The sequence below is a fragment of the Carcharhinus amblyrhynchos genome, chromosome 19, assembly GCF_965287045.1.
Source record: "Carcharhinus amblyrhynchos chromosome 19, sCarAmb.v2.hapA, whole genome shotgun sequence".
NCBI classification, from domain to species: Eukaryota; Metazoa; Chordata; class Chondrichthyes; order Carcharhiniformes; family Carcharhinidae; genus Carcharhinus; species Carcharhinus amblyrhynchos.
In genome coordinates this window covers 31656459-31677404 of record NC_137342.1, presented here as the reverse complement: position 1 = coordinate 31677404, position 20946 = coordinate 31656459, and the positions used below count along the sequence as shown (strand labels likewise).

Sequence of the window (20946 nt, the reverse complement as noted above, 5' to 3'; positions counted from 1 at the left end):
TACCTCTCAACATCTTGTAAACCTCTATCAGGTCACCTCTCATGTTTCATCTCTCCAGGGAGAAAAGACCAAGTTCCCTCAACCTATCCTCATTAGGCATGCCACCCAATCTAGGCAACATCCTTGTAAGTCTCCTCTGTACCCTTCCTATAGCTTACATAAGAACATAAGAACATAAGAAATAGGAGCAGGAGTAGGCCATCTAGCCCTTCGAGCCTGCCCCGCCATTCAATAAGATCATGGCTGATCTGTTGTGGCTCAGTTCCACTTTCCCGCCCTCTCCCCATAACCCTTAATCCCCTCTCTTATCAAGAACCCATCAACCCGCTTCTTAAAAATATTTAGCGAGGCAGCCTCCACCACTTCAACGGGCAGAGAATTCCAGAGATTCACCACCCTTTGAGTGAAGAAGTTCCTCCTCAACTCCGTTCTAAACCGCCTCCCCTTTATCTTGAGGCTGTGCCCCCTAGTCCTACTGTCTTTTTTGAGCGGGAAGAGTCTCTCCACCTCTATCCTATCCATCCCATTCATCATCTTATACGTCTCAATGAGATCTCCCCTCATTCTTCTAAACTCTAACGAGTACAAGCCTAGTTTATTCAGCCTCTCCTCATAGCTCAATCCCCTCAACTCCGGTATCAGCCTAGTAAACCTCCTCTGCACTCCCTCCAGGGCCAAAATATCCTTGCGCAGGTGCGGCGCCCAAAACTGCACACAGTACTCCAGCTGCGGCCTCACCAATGCCCTATACAGCTGCAGCAAGACCTCCCTACTTTTATATTCAATCCCCCTCGCTATGAAGGCCAGCATCCCATTCGCCTTCCTGACCACCTGCTGCACCTGCAAGCTGGGTTTTTGCGACTCATGCACAAGGACCCCGAGGTCCCTCTGCACCGTCGCCTGCTGCAGTTTTTCGCCACGTAAGTAATAGTCCTTCCTACCATTCTTCCTACCAAAGTGGACCACCTCACACTTGCCAACATTAAATTCCATTTGCCATTTCCTGGCCCATTCGCCCAGCCTATCTAGATCCTTCTGCAGACTCTCCACACCCTCCGCACAATTTGCCTTTCCCCCAATCTTCCACATCTTTCTTGCAATGAGGCGACCAGAACTGCACACAGTACTCCAAGTGGGGTCTGACTAGGGTCGTATAAAGCTGCAGCATTATCTCCCGACTCCTAAACACAATCCCTTGATTGATGAAGGCCAGTACACCATAAGCCTTCTTGACCACATCTCTACCTGCGAGGCCGATTTAAGAATCCTATGGACCTGGACCCCAAGATCCTTCTGATCCTCTACACTAAGAGTCTTACTTTTGATATTATACTCCTTCATCCCATATAGCTTGCCAAAATGGACCACTACACATTTATCCAGGTTGAAGTCCATCTGCCACTTCTCTGCCCAGTCTTGCATCCCATCTATGTCATGCTGCAACTTCTAACATCCCTCCAGGCTATCCACAACACCACCAACCTTTGTGTCGTCGGCAAACTTACCAACCCACCCCTCCACTTCCTCGTCCAGGTCATTTATGAAAATTACAAACAGCAAAGGTCCCAGAACAGACCCCTGGGGCACTCTACTGGTGACCGACCTCCATGCAGCAAAAGACCCATCCACGACCACTCTCTGCCTTCTGCGGGCAAGCCAGTTCTGGATCCAAAAGGCAACAGCCCCATGGATCCCATGCCCTCTCACTTTCTCAAGTCTTGCATGGGGGACCTTATTGAACGCCTTGCTGAAGTCTGTATAAACCATATCTACCGCTCTTCCTTCGTCAATGCGTTTAGTCACATTTTCAAAGAACTCAACCAGGCTCGTAAGGCATGACCTGCCCTTGACAAAGCCGTGCTGATTACTTTTGAGCATACTAAACTTCTCTAAATGTTCATAAATCCTGTCCCTCAGGATCCTCTCCATCAACTTACCAACCACTGAGGTTGGACTCACCAGTCGGTAATTTCCTGGACTATCTCTATTTCCTTTTTTGAATATAGGAACCACATCCGCAATCCTTTGGAACCTCTCCCGTCTCCATCGACGACACAAAGATCATCGCCAGAGGCTCTGTACTCTGTTCCCTTGCCTCCCACAGTAACCTGGGGTACAGGTATGGGGAGGCAGGTCAGATTAGAATATTGAATATTATCAGCCATGTTCAAAATGAATGGTAAAGCAGACTCAAAAGGTCAAATGGCCTACTCCTGCTGCGAGTTTCTATGAAGTCATTTGATCTTAGAGGGCAAACAAGGGACTGGTTTACATTACATCTGAAAGGTGGTGGAGCTTAATTAATGTTCATTCTTTCTCCATGGGGAGAATAAATAATAGCTTATATTTATATTCATTTGAAAATTATTTTCTCCATACTCTTGAGATGCTTCATTTTATTACCTCAAGACACAAATAGGTAGATGGCCTTCCTAGGCTCTCTCAATGGTCATTCATGATCAGCTGTTCAGGGGATCATAATACAGCCCAAGCATTTTGCCTTTCTTTCATAAAAGTAAAAAAGCTTTCTACAGTCTACTGAAAAACATAATATGTAGGAAATAACATTTTTTTAATGAAGACGCTCTTACCATTTTAAAGAAAAAATGGCTTTTTTCTACTCTGGAATTTCACTGTTGCTAACATTTATTCTATTACATACAATGCTCTGATATTGATACTATTCTAATCCTCTCTCTGGTAGCTGATACTGTAGATTTATTAAAAAATTAAAAAACTTACTTTGTTAGTCGGTCCTTGAGAATTTTGTGCCAGAATTTGACAGTGGATCTTATGAAATTGAGTAGATGAGTACAACATGATTCATGAAGCTTTATATCTAATTCTGCCATGGAAACCAGGGTACTGGCAGCATCTGACACACTATTTGTCATGAGATGCTGCTGAATGCAATCACTGGGGAGATAACAATATTAAAATATATCACTACATGTTAAACACAAGGAACTGAAGGTATATCTAATAGGCTTGATAACCATAACATTGTTGTCACCAGCATTTCACAAATGTGGAATGGTGGGCATTCGAACCATAGCATCCCTACAGTGCACAAAGGGGGAATTCAGTCCATTAAGTCTACACCAACTCTGATAGAGTGGGGGAAGTGAGCCTATCCCCATAACCCCACATTTACCAAGGCAATCCATCTAATCCATATATCTTGAAACTTTGGGAGGAAACTGGAGCACCCAGAGGAAATCCACACAGTCGCCCAAGGCCAGAATTGAACCTGGGTTCCTGGCACTGTGACACAGCACTGTTAACCACTGTGGCACCATTAGGAGTGATTCCTTCACAGAAGAGGCATTCTATATTTTATAAAATGAAAATGCTGGCCAGTGAAGGGCTGAGGGTGGAGTGGGGAGAAAGAGGGGGCCTTCTTTCTGGGTCCCAGTACCGAGCTGCAGTGCTACCAGTGTGACTGGGCATGGTAATGCTACTGGTACTGCAGAACTGGTGGTCTTTCACTGGTTGGCAGCTCTATGAAGCTGGACATTCTTCTGAATGGGAGCAGAAGTCTTGTCTCATAACAATTAAAGGCCTAGTGGCAAAATATTAAAGCCAGGAAAGCTGGCTAACCAGAGGTGGCCTCACCCCTGACATCTACACTTGGAAACAGTGGGGCCCATCTTCAGCGTATAATCTAACCTAGTGTTTCAAACTTCATTTCACACTTCACAAGACAAGAACACTAAACTCAGTAAAAAATAGAACCCCCAATGAACCCACCAAATCCCAGAGCCCCATGCATTCATCATAGCCAATCCATCTAACCTGCACATCTTTGGACTGTGTTAATACAATATTTTCTCAGCATTGCAAAATCCTATATACGTTTGATAGGATACACATTAAATGACAAGCTTATTTTGAACTTCTGACTGTAACCAGACCAATTTGTTTCATCATTTTAAATTCCTGATACGATAGACAACAGCCAAAGATTCCAAGAATCTCTTGTGGTTAATTCTGCTATGTTATTTTGAGGGGGAGATGTAATGGAAATAACAATTAAATCCAAGTAAAGTATTCAGATGTTGTAATTTGTATATTTTGCAGCTGCTGTATCCTGGCTCAGCCACAGATACTAATTCCTAACCACAATCAGAGTAGATAAGGCAGACTCAAAGTTTGGTTTCACTGGGGTACTAAATCAAAAGGGCTTTGAGAATATCATTCACAAAACAGATGACTCCAGATAAAGAATATATTTTTGTGAATTGTAATTGGAAAATAAATATTTAGCTGCATAACTTCATCAAACAAGGACAAAGGTTAAAATAACTATAAAATAAGTTAGACTGGTAAATGGAATTGAACTAAATATTATAGGTAATGATTTCTCAGTACTTAGAAACAACATTGACACTGCCAGTTTTCTATCAATCTAATAGTTTAGACAAGCTGACGATACTGGTAGCATCAAGTCACCATAAATTTATACAAGAATAATCCCTGAAGTCTTCTCTTTACATTTATGCCAATATTCTTTTAGTAGATCCTCGTCAGATTTCATAAATGTGATTTATTTTAAACCTACGGCAAAGGATCCTTTCGCATCCTTTCATTACGAACCAATCATAGCAAAAACAGACATGTTTACCTTAACTCCTCTATCTGTGAAATCCATTTCAGGTACCAAAGATGTCGCTCAATCTCCTCGATCTGACCAATCAACACTTTCAGCTCTTCCATCCATGGCTGAGCTGTAACTAAATGACTGCTGATAGATTTAGATAAGGTTGAATTTTTCTCAAGTAAGTTACTCAATAATCTTTTGGAGTTTTCAGCATTCTTGTATGCATTTTCAATTTTCTTTGGTACTTCAGATGAGACAGTAAGAACCTAAATTAATTTCAACACAAAAGTTTAATCAAGGTAAGATTCATAATTTTAAAAATTTGTAACACTGTGTTTACTTCACATGTACACAATCACCAATTCTTTTAGTTTCAGGCCAAGATCAGAGGTGGGATTTTCTCACAGTTTAATAATACACATGAACAAATTCCATCAAAGGGATTTTTCAGTCTGGGACAAAACCACAGACCATAGGAAAGGAAGCTTCTTAAATAGTAAGCTTCATAGGATCATAGATATAATTGAATCAACAGTGCCATCTGGCCCATGAGCCTGGACCAGTGACAATTCACCCAGGTTCTGTCCTATCCCTGTAAACCCTCATATTTACCCTCCTAATACCACTGACATTAACAGACAATTTCTCATGGCCAATCAACCTAATCCGCATATATTTGGACTGTGGGAGGAAACTGGAGTACCCGGAGGAAACCCACACAGACACGGGGAGAATGTGCAAACTCCACACAGACCATCACCCGTGGCTGGAACTGAACACGGGTCCCTGGTGCTGTGAGGCAGCAGTGCCAACTACTGTGCCAACATGCTGCCCCAAATTAGAATTAAGTTGCAGACATTCTGCACAGCATTCCATCAACATGTGTTTTTAAAATTATATTGAATACTTTTGTTAAGAATCTTCAAAAGTTAATTCAATTTCTTATCAATTTTACCTCCTTGCCTGGAAAAGTTCAAAAGCCAACATTCCTTTGAAAATAAAAAAAAATTGGAAATCCCAGTAGTTTTTCTTTTGTCTAAGAGGACCAACACCCAAGAGCTCTACATCACATCGGAAAATAAATTTTACATGACAAGCAGCTACCTGGCAAAGATCCCCATTGCCTCCAGTGGAAAGGAGCTCCAAAAGCACTGAGTGAGGAAGGTCACACACAGGGCACATGGTTCTCACAAGGAATTAAAAATGCAACAGCTGGCACTCTGACCTTTTCTGGCTTACCTGAGTACCTGATTTCAAAGTATTATTTTAAAAGGTATTCAACATCCTCTTAGTCAAGGGAAGTGTAGAGTGACCAAAAAGATAGGAAGAAATTTGTTTTCATAATAACAGCATATTATGCTAGATTCAATCCTCAGCAAAAACAACATTTGTGACTTGGGTGTGTTTATACCATTTAAAAAATGCACTGTGATTTTCACAGTAACTTCATTGCAGTGTTAATGTAAGCCTTACTTGTGATTAATAAATAAACTTTACTTTGGTATAGGCAATTTTCTTTTCATTTAGATGTTAAGAACCTAAGAAATAGGAGCAGGAGTAGGCCATCTAGCCCTTCGAGCCTGCCCCGCCATTCAACAAGATCACAGTTGATCTGAAGTGGATCAGTTCCTTTCCCGCTTTCTCCCCATAACCCTTAATTCCCTTGTCTATCAGAAACCTATCTACCCGTGACTTAAATATATTCAGCGAGGTAGCCTCCACCACTTCAATGGGCAGAGAATTCCAGAGACTCACCACCCTTTGAGTGAAAAAGTTCCTCCTCAACTCCAATCTAAACTGCCCCCCCTTTATTTTGAGGCTGTGCCCTCTAGTTCTGCTATCCTTTCTAAGCGGGAAGAATCTCTCTACCTCTACCCTATCCAGCCCCTTCATTATCTTATATGTCTCTATATGATCCCCCCTCAGCCTTCTAAACTCCAACGAGTACAGACCCAGTCTATTCAATCTCTCTTCGTAGGTTAACCCCCCTCATCTCCGGTATCAGCCTAGTGAACATTCTCTGTACTCCCTCCAAGGCCAATATATCCTTTTGCAAATGCAGCGACCAAAACTGCACACAATACTCCAGTTGCAGCCTCACCAGTGCCCTGTACAGTTGCAGCAAGACCTCCCTGCTTTTATATTCTATCCCCCTCGCTATAAAGGTCAACATTCCATTCACCTTCTTGATCACCTGCTGCACCTCCAGACTGGGTTTTTGCGATTTGTGCACAAGGACCCCCAGGTCCTTCTGCACCGTAGCATGCTGCAGCTTTTCGCCCTTTAAATAATAATCCCTCCTACTATTATTTCTACTAAAGTGGATAACCTCACATTTGCTAATGTTATTCTCCATCTGCCAGGTCCTTGCCCACTCACCCAGCCTATCCAGATCTCTCTGCAAACTTTCTGCGCCTTCCATGCAATTCGCTTTTCCACTCATCTTCGTGTCATCAGCAAATTTTGTTACCCTACACTCAGCCCCCTCCTCCAGATTGTCTATGTAAATGGTAAACAGTTGAGGCCCCAGGACCGATCCCTGCGGCACTCCACTAGTCACCAACTGCCAACCAGAATAGCACCCACTGATTCCAACTCTCTGCTTCCTGTTAGACAACCAATCCTCAATCCACGCTAACACCTTACCCCTAACTCCGTGCACCCTAACCTTTTGCAGCAACCTTTTGTGAGGCACCTTATCAAACGCCTTCAGGAAATCTAAAAACATCACTTCCACCGGTTCCCCTCTGTCTACCGCACTAGTCACACGCTCATAGAAATCCAATAAGTTTGTTAATCACAACTTCCCCTTCACGAATCCGTGCTGTGTCTGCTTGATCAAACTGTTAGCAGCAGGTTTATTAACTTTGGCAGAAAAATAGAATGTTTTGAGAAACTGGATGTCCAGTATATGAATCACAGAAAGTTAATATGCAGAAACAGCGAGCAATTAGAAGGCACATTGAACTTCAGTCTTTACTGCAAAGTAATTGGAATACAAGTGTATTTGTGCTGTGTACAGTTTTGGTCTTCTTGTCCCAGGAGTGATAAATTTCCCTTCAAGGAGCTGCATCAGACTGAGTAGATTAGGCCTAATCACTTTGAATTTAGAAAAATGAGAAGAGATTTATATGAAGTAAATACATTCCCAAGCAGCTTGACAGAGTAGATGCTGGGAGGGCATTTGCCCTGGCTGAAGAGCTTAGAACTTTAGGATTCACAGTCTCAGAATAAGGGGACAGCCACTTTGGATTAAGATGAGAAGAAACTTCTTCATTCAAAGTGTTGCAAACAATGTTTCCCCAGCTGCATAGTTACTACCTGAAAATTCCCACATAAAGAGGATAAATTTTGCACACCCTAAGTTACCACACAAGTATATTTAAAGTTTATTTATTAGCCACAAGTAAGCTTACATTAACACTGCAATGGCGTTACTGTGAAAATTCCCCAGTTGCTACACTCCGACGCCTGTTCGGGTACACACTGAGGGAGAATTTAGCGTGGCCAATGTACCTAACCAGCACATCTTTCAAACAGTGGGAGGAAACTGTAGCACTAGAGGAAATTCATGCAGACATGGGGAGAACATGCAGACTCCACACAGATAATCACCCAAACTGTGAGGAAGCAGTGCTAACTACTGTGCCATTGTGTCACCTTTTAAAGGCAGATATAAGATTTAAGGCATATATAAAATTTTGGATATTACAGGAATCAAAGGACATAAGGATAAAGTTGAGCTAGAACCTCTTAAGTTATTCTTTCATTCAATGGCATAGCAAGTTCAAAAAGCCAAATGGCTTACTCCTATTGCCTATTTTCTTGGATTTAAATTTTAAAAAAGTTCTTGTTAACTGGGCATTAATTATAGAAGAATGGAAACCACACAACAAACATCCCTCTAGCAATCATGCTGCCACCAACAAATAAATTAAAATATATAATGCGCCAAATTACAACTGACTTTTATTAGCATTTAATATACCAGGAACTTTCTTGATAACAAGCATATCCAATAAGCAGACTGATGTACTGTTATTAAGTACCAAATTACAACTATTATTAGCATTTAATATACCAGGAACTTTCTGGATAACATGCATATCCAATAAGCAGACTATAACTGTTATACATTCACAGTGTTGTTGTTTAAATTATGTATTATGATATACTGTTATTGAAGTAGCAACTCAGAGCTAATTTACAATACCCCTTTGTGAAGTTCCAAACCAAATTTAATAAATTTGTGACTTCCCAACAAGAAAAATGACAAAAATGAGATTGCTGTAAACAAACTCAACTGGTTCACTTCAAAGGCGGCTCTCCTTAGTTTAGCATTGTTGTCCAATAGGATTTTGCTGTTTAAATTTGTGGTGATCAGGTTTATTTGTCATATGATACAAAATAAATGTAATATTAATTAAACAATGGTGCAAGTTTTTGAAAATAGGTTTGAGGTTTTAAACTATCAACAATCAAGATCGGTACACTCACTGCCAGAGCCAGGAGAATACCTTTAAAGGGGCTTTCCAATTTAATTGTTCCACAAAAGAACTGCACTGTTTCTGACAGTGTGGTCCAGTGTGTTAAATAATAATCTCTTCAAGACAGTAAACTGTTACTATTTATTACAAACTGTTAAGTTAAGAGACTCCGTGAGGGAAAGGAATCAACCAATTTCTACCTATTGGCTTCTGCATTCTGACATTTGCCTTACTTCCTTTGTCACCTACCATTTCTGAACAGTGTCCATACATCCAATGGATCTTTGACTCATGCCAATCTTCCATAATCTCTCTTTTTAAGTCAATAGAGCCCTATTACTTACAATTACTCATTTCAACAAATTTATAATGAAGGTTCAATATTTGGGTGTTGTTGCAACAGCCTGACTTGCCAAAATTGCACATTTCAATTCTCATAGGCAGCTGTGCAATCCTCCCTATCGCTCATGCACCTCAACTGTTTTGTGAAAGTGACCTTAGCAGATTCCCCTCCAAAAACTTTGAAAGGAGTCAGACACCTGTCCTACCAAAGACCAGTAAGAAGTTCTGTTTAGTATGGCGATGGCCCCTCCTTTGTCTGCTGGTTTGATGACAATCTCGTGGTTGGTCTTGAGAGCGTGGATGACCGAAGGCCAGCCCTACTTTCACAGCATTTCACAATGCAGTGCCACAGATCCAAAATGTTATGTTATTTAGAGGTACCCAGAAGGAAACAGGAAGATAAATGGTGGACTATTTTCCCCATTTCGTTGAGCAAGTGGCCCTTCAGCTCCTAGGTCACTAGATGAGACAACTGAATAACATTATGATAAATATAGTCGCAGCCTGACTGATGTGACTCATGTCTAAAAGCAACCTGGTTTGATTCTTCCTCACTCAATTAAGGATGCAGGACAAATAGTGAGCGACACTTCCACTCATACTCACCACTACAACTTAAATACAACTTGTTATTGTGTGGTTGTTAAAACAAACAAAATCAATTGAACAACTTACAAACAACTCCACTGATTGCTACCATGTCTTCTGAGTATCCCAACAAACAACTACTTGGTTTTAATGCATCTGATATAACTGGGGCATACAACAAATGTGTTGCCACATTTTGCCAACCAATTTTAAAAATAGGAATTATCACTAAGTTTCTTACACACCTTCAACAATTGCAACGGCTTGGCAGAAAATGTAACAATTTCCTTACCCTTTTGAGAAAGTAGAGATGTTGGTGGGCTTTCTTAACTATAGCGTCAGCATGGAGGGACCAGGACAGATTGTTGAAAATCTGAACACTTAGAAAATTGAAGCTCTCAATCATTTCCACTTCATCACCTTTGATTTAAACAGGGACATGTCCTCCACTATGTTTCCTGAAGCCGATGACTATCTCCATTGTTTTACTGATATTGAAAGAGAGATTATAGTTTAGAAAGCCCACCAATGCCTCTAATTTCTCAGAAGGCCAAGGAAATTTGGCATACCCACCACAACTCTCATCAATTTTTACAGATGCACCATAGAAAGCATCCTTTCCAGATGTATCACAGCTTAGTATGACTCTTGGTCTGACCTACAAGAGTTGTGAACGTAGTTCAGTCCATCACGCAAACTAGCCTCTAATCCATTGACTCCATCTACACTTCCTGCTGTCTTGGGAAAGCAGCCATCATAATCAAGGACTTTCTTCTGTCAATAATAAGACACAGAAATCTGAATATATGTACCACCGGTTGAACATAAGAAATAGGAGCAGGAGTAGGCCATCTAGCCCCTCGAGCCTGCCCCACCATTCAATAAGATCATGGCTGATCTGTCGTGGCTCAGTTCCACATTCCTGCCCTCTCCCCATAACCCTTAATCCCCTTGCCTATCAAAAACCTATCAACCCGCGTCTTAAATATATTTAGCGAGGCAGCCTCCACCACATCAACAGGCAGAGAATTCCAGAAATTCACCACCCTTTGAGTGAAGAAGTTCCTCCTCAACTCCATTCTAAACTGCCCCCCCTTTATCTTGAGGCTATGCCCTCTAGGCCTACTGTCCTTTCTGAGCAGGAAGAGCCTCTCCACCTCTATCCTATCCATCCCATTCATCATCTTATACGTCTCAATGAGATCTCCCCTCATCCTTTTAAACTCTAACGAGTACAAGCCTAGTTTATTCAGCCTCTCCTCATAGTTCAACACCCTCAACTCCGGTATCAGCCTAGGAAACCTCCTCTGCACTCCCTCCAAGTCCAAAATATCCTTGCGTAAGTACAGCGACCAAAACTGCACACAGTACTCCAGCTGCGGCCTCACCAGTGCCCTATACAGTTCTCCCCTGCTACCATCAGACTTTTGAATGGTCCTATCATACACTATGTTGATCTTTCTCTTCACCCTATCAGTAACTATGAATGATAGCTTTTGTCTGTTTAGCTCACATGAAAGAATATTTTTCACTGTATCCCACATAACATAACAGCAAATCAAATAATTCAATTCAAGTTTACTATCTCTTATTTGGATTTCCGAATTTGTACAATAATTCATTGTAACTTCAATGAACAACATATTATCATCTCAGTGACTCACTCCAGGACCCTACAAATAAAAAGTGCAGATCATACAATCAATCAAAACTAAACGAAGTACTGATGTGTAACGAGTCAGATGCAGCAATACAAGCCTGCACTGATGGTGTATAATACAAAATCCGCACAGAAGGTCTGCTGCCTTTTGACCAGGTGACACAACCTGTTAAATTTTTACCGCAGTCACAAATTTCTCATCTAAAACTGCCGTGAAACATGGTTTCCACACGTTTCGATTATGGAGCACCAAGACTGAGAACATATCATAAAACAAATATTTTACAAATAAACACCTTTCCGATTCACAACTGACCGAACGCTTGTTTCTGAGACTCGTGTCAGTCAGTACTTTGGATTTATTTGGCTAAAGGCGGTTATGATGTATTCTCGGTGAACATGGGCTTTTATTTTGATGGATTGACTTTGGGGAGGAGCGGTTGATAAACCCGACTGGATTCCCCGAGGCCGGGGCGCCATACCTGCTCCTCGAGGTTTCTCTTGTACAGTGCCAGCTCCTCTGTGATTTGGGGGAGCTTCTTTAGGGATTTGGTGTCATTCCCGAACTCTTTCTCGACAAACTCGGCCACGTACTGCGTTATGGCACAAGTCTCCTCATCACCCGCCGCCATGATAACGGCCGACACGTCACCACATCCGGGCGCCCGCGCGGTTGCCGTGGAGACGGACGGCCTGCAGGCTGACTGCAGTAACTAGACCTCACTGTGGGACAGAACATGTTGGAAACCTGCCGTCTGCATCAGTGCAGGGAGAATGATGCTGAATGTCCTCCTTATGGCATGACAGATCCAGCAAAGGTGGCTGTTTCATCTGCTGGCGCCGTACTTAATCTTATCTGGGGGATAAATGGCCTCATAGTTACTTTAAACTGGTTTAATGACACTTGTATAGTTTGTACAAGATGGTCAGCTGAGCAGGTACATCTCCAGTGCTGCCTGCTTGGTTTACTTTGGCACATGATGGCAGTGTTATCGCAGCCAATGTCACTCATTACTACATAACTATTCAAGAAAGTTTTTTTAGATTTTAATGGCATCAAGGAATATGGGGAGGAATGGTATTAAGGTAGAACAGGCTCTAAGGGGCTGAATGAACTACTCTTATGTTTCTATATTTGTTAACCATTGCACTAAAATGCAGTACATTCAGGAGGGAGTTTTCCTGGCAGCCTCCAACATTGCTCCAGATCTCAATACATCTCGTGGCATCAGGCCAAACATAGCTAAGGAAACCTGCTGAATGTAAGAACTAGGAGCAGAAGTAGGCAATTGAGCCCCTCGAGCCTGTTCTGCCATTCAACATGATTAGGGCTCAGATCTCAACCTCAACTCCCCTTTTCTGCCTGTTCTCCATAAATCTTCAACCCAATATTAAAAATCTGACTTTCTCCTCAAATTTATTCTATGACCTGGTATCCACTGCACTGTGGGGTAGTGAATCCCACAGATTCACGACCCTTTGAGAGAAATAGTTTCTCCTCACCTATTCTAAATTTGTTCTAGATTGCGCAACAAGAGGAAACATCTGCTCTATGTCTACTTTGTTGATATCTTTTATTGTCTTATATACCTCAATTAGATCTCTAATTTTTCTAAACTCGAGAGAGTATTAGCCTAAATTGCTCAATTTCTCTTCATAAGATAAACTTCTCATCTCTGGAATCAATCTAATGAACCTCCTTTGAACTGTCTGTAATGCCATTACTTCCTTTTGAACTGTCTGTAATGCCAGTACATCCTTTCTCATATAAGGGGACTAAAACTGTACACAGTGACACGGTACGCCATGTGCAGTCTCACCAATGCCTTGTATAGTTGCAGCAACACATCCTTACTTTCATACTCTCTTCCTTTAGCTATAAATACCAAAATTCCATTTGCTTTCCTTACCTGCTGTACTTGTATATCAGTTTTTGCAAATCATGCATGAGGACACTCAGATTCCTGTGCACCAAAGCACCCCAGAGTCACTCTCAATTTAGATAATGTTACCTTTCCATTTTTCCAACCAGAATAGATAACCTCACACTTATCCACTAAATTCCATCTGACACATTTTGGCTCATTTGTAATTTTTTTAATTTCCTTATTGCAACTTAGTCTCCCTCCTATTTTAGTGTCATCTGTAAATATGGCTGTAGTACCTTTTATCCCTGTATACTCACTAATATGGATTGTAAATAGTTGGGGCCCTAAGGACCAAACCTTGTGGAACCCCACTGTTTACATCTTGCCAATCAGAAAAAGACCCATTTATTCTGACTTAGCCTTCTGTCAGTTAGCCAGTCTTCTATCCAAGCTAATAAATTACTCCTAATCCCATGTGATCTTACCTTATATATCAATTTTCTGTGTGCGGCACCTTGTCAAACACCTTCCTGAGGTCCAGATATATTGCATCTGCAGGATCCCCATTATCCACTTGGCTTGTTATATCTCTCCTCCTTCATGTGGTACTTGGGAAAGGAACTGAGTGAAACAAGGGCAGAGATTCATGTACTCTGATGGGGGACTTCAGTGTCCTGCAACAGGTACTGAAAATGAACACGGAGGGATAGCCCAGTGACCTTATCTTCATTGAACTATCTTTTGCAGATGCAACTGTCCAAAAGAATATTGATATGAATGTCAATTGCACAGATCTTCAGTGGAGACGAAGCCCTGTCTTCACACTGAGGACACACTTCATTGTGTGGCATAACCCACTGCTAAAGTGCAATAGAACACATCTAGCAAAACTGGGAATTTGTGAGGATCTATGTGCTATCAGCAATTGCAGAATTGTATTCCAGCACAATCTGTAATTCCATGGCACACATATTCCCTCATTCTACCATTATTATCAGGCCAGGTACATAATCAGTTCTTGTTCAATGAAGATTGTAGAAATGCATGCCAGGAATATTGTACAACGCATGACTAATATGCATGCTTTAGACAGAACTAAGCGATCCCAGAACCAATTCATCTGATCAAAGTTCTGTAGTCTGCCTTCAGTCATGAAAGGTTGTAGAGAGGAAAAGACTAATAGGTGGAGGAGGATCTATGACATACCCTTTCTCAATGATGGGGAGCCCAGTGAAAATCTTCAGCCAGACGTGCCAAGTGGATGAACCATCTCAGCTTTCTCCTGAAGTCCCCACCAGCACAAAAGCCAGTCTTCAGCCAATTCAATCCATTCCACTTGATTTTAAGAAACAGCTGAGCGCATTGAATGCAGCAAAGGCCATGTGCCCTGACAACATTCTAGCTGTAGTGCTGAAGACTTGTACTCTGGAACTAGCCACACTTTTACCAAGCAGTTCCTGTACAGCTAAAATACTGCCATCTACCCAAGAATGTTGAAAATTGGCTATGTGCATCCTGTCCATAAAAAGTGAGACTAATCTGGTCAACAACCATCCCATCAGTCTACTCTCAATCATCAGCAAGTGGATGGAAAGTATTGTCAACAATGCTACGAAGCAGCATTTACTAATAATCTGCCCCCAGAATCTACTTTGAATTGCACTAGGGCTACTTTTCCCCAGACACAGCCTTGGGCCAAATATGGAGCTAAATTCTGCAAGTGAGGTGAAAGTTGGCATCAAGGCAGTATTTGATGAAATGTTAGCATCAAAAGATCCAGTAAATTGAGTTTGGAATTGGAGAGAAAACTGTCCACTAGATGGAGTCATACCTAGAATAAAATGGTTGTGTTTTTTGCAGGCCAATCATCTCAGCACCAGAATATTGCAGCAGCAATTCCTTAACTAGTCACCTTCAGTTGTTTCACATATTATTTTCCTCCATTATAAGGTAAGAAGTGGGGATGTTTGCTGATGATTGCAGTGTTCTGTACCATTCATAATTCCTCAGATAACAAAGTAGTCTGTCTGCCACATCTGGGCAATATTTAAGCTTGAGCTGACAAGTTCAAATAACATTCACCAACACACATGCCAGGCAATGATAATCACAGAGGGTGATGACAGAAGGCTGCTCTATTGACTGGAAGCATTGTCCTGTGGCATAGTGCAGGGATCTGTGTTGGGCCCACTATTATTCGTATTTATATAAATGACATTGATGACTGTGGGGGGAATAAGATTATTAAATTTGCAGATGACACAAAAATTGCATGGGTGGCTAACAGTGAGGCAGAGTGTCTTGGGCTACAAGAACATATAGACGGAAAGGTCAAATGGCAGATAAGTGGCAGATGGAATTTAACCCTGAAAAGTATGACTGGTCGCCACATTATCGAAAGGATGTGATTGCACTGGAGGGGTTGTAGAGGAGATTCACTAGGATGCTGGAACATTTAAGTTATGAACAGAGGTTGGATGGGCTTGGGTTGTTTTCGTTGGAGCAGAGAAGACTGAGGCGGCGAGCTGATCGAGGTGTACAAGATTATGTGAGACATGGACAAAGTAGACAAGGAGCAGCTATTCCCCTTAGTTGAAGGGCCAGTCACGTGGAGACATAGGTTCAAGGTGAGAGACAGGAGGTTTAGGGGGGATGCGAAGAAACACTTTTTTACCCAGAGAGTGGTGACAGTCTGGAATGTGCTGCCGAGATGGGTAGTGGAGGTGGGTTGCCTCACATCCATTAAAATTTATCTGGATGAGCATTTGGCACATCATAACATTCAGGATTATGGGCCAAGTGTTGGCAGATGGGATTAGGAGGGATTTCTAATGTGTCGGTGCGGACTCGATGGGCTTCTTCTATTCTGTATGATTTTATGATCACCACTTGAATTCAAGTCATTACCATTGCAGAAACCCCCACCTCCAACTTCCTGTTGATTATCACTGATAAGGAACTTAACTGGATCAATCACATAAAATGTTTGGCTACAAGAGCAGATCAGAGGCTGAGAATTCTCTGGAAATTCACCTCTTGATTCCACAAAGCATCTCCACCGTATACAAGACAAAGGTCAAGTGTGTGATTGAATAGTCTCATGACAGGATGATCCAACATCACTCATGAGGCTCAAGACCATCCAAGACTACTTGACTGGCACCCCATCCTATACCTTAAACACTCATTTCCTCTATCACTGACTCACCAATGATACAAACGTGCATAAAATTATTCTAAATGGAAGAGAAACTTCTTTGTAAAATTCTGAGGACAACTGAATTTGAATCTTTAGCCAGCAGAGAGAGACTGAAACCCTAGTGTTCGCAGTTTATTCCTTTTTTATGAATTTTATGTTGTCACTTAGATTTCAAGTATTTCCAGTTTTTCCTACACTTCAGTCCAACTTCCTGCCTTTCCTGGGGCCAGAAATCCCCAACTCCTTTCCCAAGGCCTGAACTGCAACATTCCTTTTCAGAGAACTGAACCACACCTTACCTTTCCCGAGACCTGAACTGCACCTCTCCTGTCCTGAGGCCTAAACCGCACCTCTGCTGTCCTGAGGCCTGAACTGCACTACTCCTGTCCCGAGGCCTAAACCGCACCTCTGCTGTCCTGAGGCCTGAACTGCACTACTCCTGTCCCGAGGCCCAAACCACAGGGTCTTCCATCAACTTCACATTCTTAGGATAGACTGCTTTAGTGCTTCCTATTGAATCCCCTTGGCACAAGCTCTTTAACTTTCAAGTATTTTCCAGACAACAATGATCTTATAAATCTTGGTTATGCATCATTGAGAATACTGAAGTACCTTTATGTAGTGGGAAATTGAGGCCTTGGAAAAGTTCAGGAGGGTCACTAGATTAATACTTAGTTTAATGACTCTTAATTAACACAACAGGCTTATTGATCTGGGACCTTTTACTCTGGAAAAAAAGTAGAATTTGGGGGTACAATTACTAATTGAAATAAAGGCACTTGATGTGTACATTTGGACAGACTATTCAAATTATGTAAATTAGGGAGAATGCAGGAACATGCATTTAAATTACAAATACACGGGATTATGTTAGATATCAGGAAGTTTCTTATCCCATAGACTCATTGACCATCAAAATACATTGCCAGATTGTGTAATTGATGTAGGTTTACTGCAAACATTCAAAAAGAAACTGGATAAATTCTTGGAGGAGCCTAACATCACCAAGTACAAAAGATAGTAGCACGTTAAGTTATATATCTTAGTAGAGGGGGTCAATAACCAGGGACACATAAATTTAAGGGCAGGAGCAGGAGGTTGAGAGGGGATTTAAGAATGGTAGGAATCTGGAACTCTCACAACATTTAAGAAGCATTTGATTTTAATTTATTATTGTCACTTATGTAGATTAGATGGATTAGCCGTGGTAAATTGTAAGGTTACAGGGATAAGGTGGGGGAGAAGGCCTGGGTAAGGTACTGTATCAGGGATTCGATGCAGACTTGATGGGCCAAATAGCCTCTTTGGCACTGTGGGAATTCTATGAATTGGCTGAAAGTTCTTTTGAAATACTTAAAATAAGATCTGCTATTTTGGCTTTGCCAAAAGATTGACTGCATGGCTGTTGGTGGATGGGAAATATTGAAGTTGTAACATGGTTGAATGGACAGATTTAATGCACCAAGCTTTTTTTTTTGTCTTCCTTTTTGCCTGTTTGCATAATTGAATTTCCAAGTTGCTGCCTCAAGAACATTATTTTCTCTTATAATTCCACCATAGAGAACTCTTTGCACCAAAGAAAAATGTTAGCACCGTGCACAAAGGAAATGAATCAGGGCTGTACAAGCAGTAACCAATTTGTAAATAACCAGTTGAGAAGCAGATATGCGTTACACGTTTTGCATATTTACTGCATTCAGGAATGGTGAACTGGAGCCTCAAGTTTACTACTGAATGTATAAATCTATTTCTCCTAATCTCACTGTTGTCATTTTTTATTGAATCATAGAATCCTACAGTGTAGAAGGAGGTAATTTGACCCATCGAACCTGCACCAACAAGAATCCCACCCAGGTTCAACCCCCATAACTCCATGTATTTATCCTGCTAATTCCCCTGACACGAAGGGGCAATTTAGCATGGCCAATCCACCTAGACCTGCACATCATCTTAAAATGTGTACTGCTGGAGCTTGTCTATTGGAGGTGAATATATAATTCACTGTTGAAAAGTTTTGTTCTACTACATGCAGATTAAGTTGGCATTTATAGGAAACCACTTAATGGCATAATCAAAATTTCAGATACCTCCGATCATTAGGAATTAGTGAAGAACAAATTGCTGGGATCACAGAACAATACTGCACAGGAGTTGGCCAATGCCAGTTCTATGAAAGCTATCAAATTAGTCCAACTTCACTTGTTTATCCCCAAGCCACCCAAAATATATCTCTTAAGGTATTCATCAACATTCCTTTTCAAAAATACAATTGAATCATCTTCCACCATTCTTTTAGGGAATGCATTCTAAATTAGAATTAGCAGCATAATGTTTTATGCATCTCAGCTCTCATTCTTTGTCAATTTGTCTTTGTCAATGTCTCTTCTGGTTATTGATATTTTTTGTCACTAGCGAGTTTCCTTGTTTTACTCTATTAAAACCATACATGAATTTGAATTTCTCTGGTAAATCTCTCTTAACCTTCTCTGATTTCTCGAGAACAGTCCAAGCTACTCTACTGTCTCCGCATAACTGAAGTTCCACATCTCTAGTATCATTGCAGTGATTATCTTCTGTCTCCTTTCCAAAGCCTTGGCATCGTTTAAGAAGGGTGCCAGGCAAAAGGCAGGGAATTATAGGCAGGTTAGTTTAACGTCTGCTGTAGGTAAAATGTTAGAATCCGTCATCAAGGAGGAAATAGCGAGGCATCTTGAGGGGAATTGCTTGATAGAGCAGACGCAGCATGGTTTCGTTAAGGGAAAGTCGTGTCTGACAAATTTATTGGAGTTCTATGAGGATGTGTCTAGGGCGGTGGATAGAGGCGAGCAGGTGGATGTGGTCTTTCTTGATTTTCAGAAGGCGTTTGTCAAGGTATCTCACAAGAGGTTATTGCAGAAGGTAAGGGGGCATGGAGTTGGGGGTAGGGTGTTAGCGTGGATAGAGGATTGGTTGTCAAATAGGAGACAGAGAGTGGGGGTTAATGGGTGCTATTCGGATTGGCGGTTGGTGACTAGTGGAGTGCCCCAGGGGTCGGTGCTGGGGCCTCAGCTATTTACCATTTATATAGATGATCTGGAGGAGGGAACCGAGTGTATGGAGTCGAAATTTGCTGATGACACCAAGATTGGGGGAATGGCAAATTGCGCAGAGGGTGTGGAGAGTCTGTAGAAGGATCTAGATAGGCTGGGCGAATGGGCCAGGAAATGGCAAATGGAATTTAATGTTGGCAAGTGCGAGGTGGTCCACTTTGGTAGGAATAATGGTAGGAAGGACTATTTCTTACGTGGCGAAAAACTGCAGCAGACGACAGTGCAGAGGGACCTCGGGGTCCTTGTGCATGAGTCACAAAAACCCAGCCTGCAGGTGCAGCAGGTGGTCAGGAAGGCGAATGGGATGCTGGCCTTCATAGTGAGGGGGATTGAATATAAAAGTAGGGAGGTCTTGCTGCGGCTGTATAGGGCACTGGTGAGGCCGCAGCCGGAGTACTGTGTGCAGTTTTGGTCGCCGTACTTACGCAAGGATATTTTGGCCTTGGAGGGAGTGCAGAGGAGGTTTACTAGGCTGATACCGGAGTTGAGGGGGTTGAGCTATGAGGAGAGGCTGAATAAACTAGGCTTGTACTCATTAGAGTTTAGAAGAATGAGGGGAGATCTCATTGAGACATGTAAGATGATGAATGGGATGGATAGGATAGAGGTGGAGAGACTCTTCCCGCTCAGAAAGGACAGTAGGACTAGGGGGCACAGCCTCAAGATAAAGGGGGGGCAGTTTAGAACGGAGTTGAGGAGGAACTTCTTCACTCAAAGGGTGGTGAATCTCTGGAATTCTCTGCCCATTGAGGTGGTGCCTTGCTAAATATTTTTAAGACGTGGGTTGATGGGTTTTTGATAAGCGAGGGGATTAAGGGTTATGGGGAGAGGGCGGGAATGTGGAACTGAGCAGCGACAAATCAGCCATGATCTTATTGAATGGCGGGGCAGGCTCGAAGGGCTAGATGGCCTACTCCTGCTCCTATTTCTTATGTTCTTATCCTTTCTGAAGTGTGGTGCACAGAATTGACCACCAGATTCAGCAGAGGTCTAATCAGCATTTTATAGCATAACTTACTTGCTTTTGTACGTTATTTCTATTTATAAAGTGTTATGACTGCTGACCTTCATAAGTGTTCCTTTATGTGTTTTAAACTGTTAAATTTAATTTGA

General features: G+C 41.8%; 1 protein-coding gene across 2 annotated transcripts in view; it reads right to left on the bottom strand.

Moving 5' to 3' along the window:
- rint1 (RAD50 interactor 1) overlaps nucleotides 1–12319 on the bottom strand; it is a 51946-nt gene extending 39627 nt beyond the window's left edge. Inside the window, exons 1-3 of one of the 2 annotated variants that reach the window (XM_080207499.1) lie at nucleotides 12160–12319; nucleotides 4625–4866; nucleotides 2743–2916 (exon numbers count right to left, since the gene is read on the bottom strand). In XM_080207499.1, coding sequence (XP_080063625.1) covers nucleotides 2743–2916; nucleotides 4625–4866; nucleotides 12160–12309 — 566 coding nt within the window. In that variant the 5' untranslated portion in view covers nucleotides 12310–12319. Of the gene's footprint in view, nucleotides 1–1959; nucleotides 2000–2742; nucleotides 2917–4624; nucleotides 4867–12159 lie in introns of those variants that run through there. The other variant, XM_080207500.1, reaches the window with a different exon arrangement.
- Between the last annotated feature and the right edge of the window lie 8627 nt (nucleotides 12320–20946).